The 6,132-nt window shown below is 64.1% G+C and overlaps 1 protein-coding gene and 1 long non-coding RNA gene across 3 annotated transcripts in view; one reads left to right on the top strand and one right to left on the bottom strand.

Moving 5' to 3' along the window:
- ZNF831 (zinc finger protein 831) overlaps positions 1-6,132 on the top strand; it is an 89,987-nt gene that overhangs the window by 26,168 nt on the left and 57,687 nt on the right. The window contains exons 3-5 of one of the 2 annotated variants that reach the window (XM_027766275.1): positions 19-2,753; positions 3,886-4,025; positions 4,429-4,860. In XM_027766275.1, the coding sequence (XP_027622076.1) occupies positions 19-2,753; positions 3,886-4,025; positions 4,429-4,450 (2,897 nt within the window). In that variant the 3' untranslated portion in view covers positions 4,451-4,860. Of the gene's footprint in view, positions 1-18; positions 2,754-3,885; positions 4,026-4,428; positions 4,861-6,132 lie in introns of those variants that run through there. The other variant, XM_027766274.1, reaches the window with a different exon arrangement.
- Positions 4,571-6,072, bottom strand: LOC114005097 (uncharacterized). The gene is made up of 3 exons (XR_003547010.1): positions 5,827-6,072; positions 5,480-5,630; positions 4,571-4,648 (listed from the first exon to the last, which is right to left on the bottom strand). It is a non-coding gene; the product is annotated as an uncharacterized LOC114005097 (long non-coding RNA).

Here is a 6,132-nt window from a genome sequence, read left to right as displayed (position 1 = left end):
CGCGGGGGCCGAGGGCCCCAGCCTCGGCCTCGGAGAAGCCCTGGGACGCCAAGGCCGCCGAGGGCCGGCTGAGAAAGTGCGAGAGCACTGACTCCGGCTACCTGTCCCGCTCCGACAGCGCTGAGCAGCCACAGGTCCCTGCCAGTCCCCTGCACAGCCTGTCAGAACACAGCGCAGAGTCTGAGGGGGAGGGAGGCCCAGGCCCGGGGTCCGTGCCAGCCAGGGCCGAACCTGTGGCACCAGGGGCCAGCCTGGAGCTGGAGAAGAAGCGGCTGGAGGAGCGCATCGCCCAGCTCATCTCCCACAACCGGGCGGTGGTGGAGGACCTGCAGCTGGACACCGTGCGGCCCCGCAAGACCGTGCTGTCCAAGCAGGGCAGCATCGACCTGCCGCTGCCCTACACGTACAAGGACTCCTTCCACTTCGACATCCGCGCACCTGAGCCGGGCCGCAGGAGGGCCGCCCTGGGCCCCGCGCGCTCTGCCTGCGCACCCCTGGACAAGTCGAGGCCCCTGTTCTTCCACTCTGTCCCCACCCAGCTCTCCACCACCGTGGAATGTGTCCCGGTCACCAGGAGCAACTCGCTGCCCTTCCTGGAGGGCTGCAGGACCTGGCCGGAGCCCCGGGTGGTCGGCCCCAGGACGCAGAGGCCGCTGAGCCCCAGGCCAGTGCCCGCCCGCTGGGGTTGCCGCTCGGGCCTGAGCTTGGCCGTACCCAGTGCGCACCCAAGAGCCCTGGTCCGACAGTCGGCCGTGGAGGACCTGCCAGCCACCCCGACTGGAGATGGCCTGGCCCCCGCCGAAGGCCCTGATGGAAAGGCAGCTGCTGTGGGGGATGGGGCTGCCGGCCGGGCGGGGAGGAAAGGCTGCCCAAGGAGGCAGATGTTCACCCAGGAGAAGTGGCAGGTGTATGGGAAGGAGACGTTCAGGAGGATCTACCAGAAGGCGAAAGCCAGCCACCAAGGAGACAGGAAAGCCAGGGAGGCCAGAGCGAGCAGTGGGCAGGACGCACACCCTCCCCCCGAGGGAGCAGCAGCAGCAGGCCAGGGCACTGGCCTGGCCACGGACAGGAGGACCTCTGTTTCTGTGGACGTTTCTGTTGGGGCTGTGCAGGGGCCGTTGGGAGGTCCACCAACCCCCAGGGGTGCCAACGTGACTGAGTGCCCTAAGCAGAGGGAGCCCGTGGCCAGAGCAGGGGGCGGAGAGCTACCCACTGCCAGCAGGGCCGGGCCTTCGCCCACACTTGGGGGCAGAGGCCCGCCCTGGGCCGGCAGCCAGAGCCCTCTGCTGCCTCCTAACCGGGGGCTGGGACCTGGGCGGCACCTGCCCCCAGTGCCTGGGCCCCTGAAGGGAGCTGACCTGGAGGTCCCCAGGCCGATTTTGCCAGACCCCGGGCTGGAAGGAGGTGCCCATGGAGGGGGGGACGTGAAGGAGACCTGTCCCTGGGCTCAGACTGTCCCGAGACTGCCCAATACTGGCTCTGGGGAGCCCCACCCAGTGGGGGACAAGCTTCCCTCCGAGAAGAAGAAGCCGAAGGTGGAGGAGCTGGGGGACTGGCTGCAATCGGAGCCTCTGGGGGCCGAGACTCCAGGTGGCCACACACAGACCTCCTCCCCACTGCTATCCCCGAAGCAGGACCGTGACCTCAGGGAGATGCCAGGGACGCTGCGTGGGAGAGGGGGACAGGCTGAGCCCCCAGGGTCCACTGGTGCCCCCTCAGTTGCTGCCTCTGTTGCCTCAAGGCTCACATGGCCAAAGGACAAGGAGCCCGCCTCGCAGCCTGTGGCCTCAGGGTGTCGCTCGCAGCAGGACACCCAGCCTGGGGCTCCTGGCACCCCCTCTGCTGCTCCGGCAGACAGAGCCTTTTCCCCCAAGTACCTCCTCAGGTTACCACAGGGAGAGACCCCCGCCCCATTGCCTGCTGCCCAGGGCCCCAGGGAAGGCCGGGACTGGCTCTGTGGGAGGGGGCAGCCCGAGGAGCAGGCATCCTTTGCTAGGCCTGGACTAGGAAGCCCCCTGTCCCCTGGCCCAGCCTCAGGCCCGGCCCCGAGTGAAGCAGATAGCATTTCGGAGGATGTGTGTCGGCCCAGGCCATGGGAGGGGAGAAAAGGAGAGCAGGTGGGGGGGGACGAGGGCGGCAGGCTAGACACTGACACCCCGGAAGCCGGCGAGTCTCCTGGTTCTGCCCTACGGATCCCCAGGGGCACAGCCTCCCTCCCGCCCACTCCCACGTGTGACACCCGCATGGCCCAGGGTGCAGGGGGGCAGACCCTCTCCAGCCATCACCTCTGCATGGGGAGGCCCTCTGGGGGGGTCCTGACCCTCTGGGCATCCAGCGGGGAGCTGGGCAGGTCTCCCAGGAAAACTCCAGAAGAGCCTCGTTCAGGGCCCCTGGCAGGGCTCAAGCCCTGCTGTCCTTTCCAGCTAGGCTCCTTCCTCCCACCCTTTGCTCGGCCACAGGACACGGCCCTGGGGCAGCCTGAGCTGGCCTCGGCTCCCCACGCAGGGACCCCCAGGGGCAGTGGGCCCCAGAGCTCCTTCCCCTCCCTGAGGGCCGAGCCCCGGCTCACGTGGTGCTGCTTGAGCCGCAGCCTCCCTCTGCCTCTGGAGCAGGAGAAGGCCGCATCTCTGTGTGGGTCTCTGCACCCCCCTGGGGGCAACCGCAGGGGTGAGGGGCCCGAACCCCCACCTGGGAGCAGCACAGGATGGACCAAGACTCGCCCTGGGGACAGCGGGCTGGCGCAGACATCAAAGGTAATGCCGTCCGTCCAGGGCGTGGGGCTGGGGCACGCGGCTGGCAGGAGGGCCTTGGGAGGACGGGGCACGTGTGACCCTGTCCTTACAGCAGCTGCTGTCCAGGACGGTGTCTTCTCAGCCTGCTCCCAGGGAGGTCACAGCTACCACCTGTGGGGGGGGGAGCAGATAAAGCCGAAACAAACCAAAACAAGAAAAAGTCGTGACAAAATACATTTCAAAGGAAAGAACTGCCCGCCACTCGGGATGGGATATTCAGAGCTAGACAACAAAGCGTCGTTCAGAAGCGCTGTCTGGCGATCTAAGATGATAAACCAGAGACCCGTACTGACAGACAGACTCCAGATTAAAAACAAGCACTGGAGACAAAATACCAAACCAAAGCAAACTCTCCTAAAAGGATCGAGTTTTTCTACTGGGATCTCCGGGAAATGAATGACTATGATCAGACTGAAACCTGCCTCTGAGCTTCCTGGGAGCAGTGGGACAAAGGGAAATGTGGATGCTGGAGGGTGTCCTTGTTTGGTGACTAAACGGTAGCATATGGCTCACCTGGAGGTGCGTTTGCACACCTGGGCTTGGTAGCCCGGGGACAGTGTCCCCGCTCGGGGATGCCTTGGGCTGGGGCTCCCGAAGGCTATCCTGGGGCCTTCCTTCTACCGTGACCCTCCTGGGTGACAGGAAAGGCCTGGAGACCAGAGGTGTGGGGGCACTTCTGCTCTCCCGGGAGGGAGTCTGCAGTGGGCAGGGTTTCCCGCACCCTGGGAGTAGCCGGGCACAGAGAATGTGTTGGGACCGAGGGGCCCAAGGTCAGGGTAGCCTTTCTTCCCTCAGAAGTGGGGGATCCTTGGGGAACCTGGGGAGGGAAAAGGAGCTGGGCCTGGAGTTCCTCTGCCTCCAGTTAACACCAAAGGTCTGGACTTTCCTCCATGGGTCCAGCTGACACAGGGTTCTAGAAGGTTCTGTCCTGTCCAGGAATGTGCTTTGGTACTGGTTGGAGCCCCCTAGGGGCTCAGGCCCTCTGCCAATGAGGTTCTGCCGTTGGCTCCTGCACACGGACATCCCGTCTGCAGGGTTGTGCCTGCCCCAAGGACTTTGAGCAATGTGATGTCACCACGCCTGGTATTTGCAGCTCTCCCACCCAGTACTCCCAGGAGTGACGTCCCAGGACCCGGGGTCTGAGCCAGAACTGAAGAAAAGACTGCCTCGTAGGAGAGCGAAGACGTCTCGTGGGAACAGCAAGCAGAAGAAACTGAGGATCGCTCCCAAAAGGTAGGCACGTGGCCACCTTTTCATTCCCACACGCGCCACAGTTTCAGGAACCACAAAGTGCAATTTAGTGCAAAGGCTGGTCCCACAAGAACGTGGGAGCATGACGTGGGACTCAAAGGGGCCTCTGTGCTCCAGAGGAAGCGCTCCTGTCCTGTCGGGCCTGGAGTGTCATTTCGAAAGGACAGAACTGGTGTCCCCATCAGTCTGCCCCTTCAGCCCACCGTCTGTGTGTTCTGGAAAGGTGCTGTTCTAACGCCCAGAATCCAGCAAATATTTGAAATAACTGGGCTGAAAACAGTTACTTCAGGACATCCATCCAGTTTAAGCCCTGAAGAGAGAGCGGGCTAGTTATTTATAGCTTTCGTTGATTTTTATTTATGCAAGCAATGCATATCCTTTGCAGAAAGATGAGGAAGTACAGGTGAGCAGAGACGCCAGTAGCCGTCCTGCCTCCCGGCTCAGCGCTCAGCGCCCGCAGCTACGGAGGACCTCTCTGCGGCTGGGGGGCGCATGTCCCCGCCGGCCACAGATGGGCTCATGCTGCTACCGCCCCTCCGCCTGCTGCTCTCCGATTGTCTTCCTTGCTCAGCGCCCCCCGGCCCGGGCTGCCCATCTTGGACAAGCTGAAAAGCACGTTGTTCGGCGAGCCCTTGAGCTTTTCGGCTCGTGGCCCCATGATTTCCTCGGCCGCAGTGTGACCTGGCGGGCTCAGCCCTGGCCCTCATCTACCCCCACCCCGAGCCTGACTCCAGGTGCTTTCGGGGTCACGGCCTCCCCTCCCAGTGCTCGCAGTCCTCTCCTGCCCGTGGTACCCACAGTCCAGGTTCTCCCGGCAGCCCCGGTTCCTATGGCCTCCCCGCCCCCGCCCCGGCCCCCTTTTTTTTTCCGGGGTCCTGTGCCCCCCCTGCCACTGCTCGGCCCCTCGTGGCTACGGAAGACCTCTTGTCTTCAGAGTCCCCTCCTCAGCTGCCCTCACCGGCGAGGGCCGTGGGCGCAGAGCGTGCGTCTGTGGCATCAGGAGCGCTCAGAGCCTGGTGGGCGCTGGACCAGGGGCCGTCCCATCAGCTCCTCCGAGCACCCATGAGGTGGCCGGCCCTGCCTGCCCATCTCCGTCTGCTCCGTGTGGCCGAAGCCGAGCCCCACGGGCTGGGTGCTGGCAGGGCAGGGCCCCGGAGGCTGGGCGTCCAGGAGAGAGCTGTGGCGGCTGGTGCAGTGTCTGTGCCACCCCATCCCCTCGGCTTGTGGCTGTCCTTGGAGTTAGCTTCAGCCTGTGTGCCTTTGGCCTCCCTCCACCTTCCACCCCCACCTGCACACCCACCTCTGCTCCTCGAGTGCCGTGCTGGGGTTCCCCACAAAGAAAAGTCAGCACCACAGCAGGGGGCCCACTGGCTCCTCCTTTGTTCCCCACCCTGCCCCCTGGCTTCCTCCCCTCCCAGTGTGACCCCCATCCTTACATTTGTCTGTTTCAGCGACTCCCTGGGAATGCAGCCCGACAGCACCGCCATGTCTGTGTGGCTCCTCTCTGTGACTCTGGCGTGGTGGCCGCCAAGCGTGAGCTGCTGTTAGGTGCTCAGTACTGATGGAGCTTGGTGACTGCCTGGAGGGCTGTAGGAGTTACCCAGTGCTTGGTATCTTAAGACGATGAGTGTGTCATTTCTCAGAGCCCCTGCGGGCCAGATCTCTGGGATAGCTTAGCTGAGTGCTTCTGGCTGGGGCCTCTGTGGCTGCGAGCGGCCTGTCGGCTGGGGCTGCAGGGAGGGCCTCCTTCCAAGGAGGCTCCTCACAGGTGCTTGGCACTGACCTGCACAAAGCCTCCGTCCCCAGGTTTGTCTCTCCAGGGCTGGCCGGAGCATCCTCCATCAGGATGACCAGAGAGGGCCGTCTACGAGAGGGCGGGACAAGGCCCTGGTGTCATTTCCAGCCAGCCTGGGAACTCGCTCTGTTATGTCTGCCACACCCTGCTTGTTACCCAGGCCAGACTATGCATTGTGGGAGAGTGTCACAGGATGTGGCAGCCAGGGGGATTTGGGGACCATTCTAGAGGACGGAGCCGCCACTGTAGCAAGTACTGGGAGGGGAGGGGGTGGCTTTTTTCTCCAGACCGGGA

This window comes from Tupaia chinensis, unplaced genomic scaffold (genome assembly GCF_000334495.1).
Source record: "Tupaia chinensis unplaced genomic scaffold, TupChi_1.0 Scaffold000066_1, whole genome shotgun sequence".
Classification (NCBI taxonomy): domain Eukaryota; kingdom Metazoa; phylum Chordata; class Mammalia; order Scandentia; family Tupaiidae; genus Tupaia; species Tupaia belangeri.
Note: the sequence above shows the minus strand (reverse complement) of the source record. Positions and strands in the feature narration are given on the sequence as shown.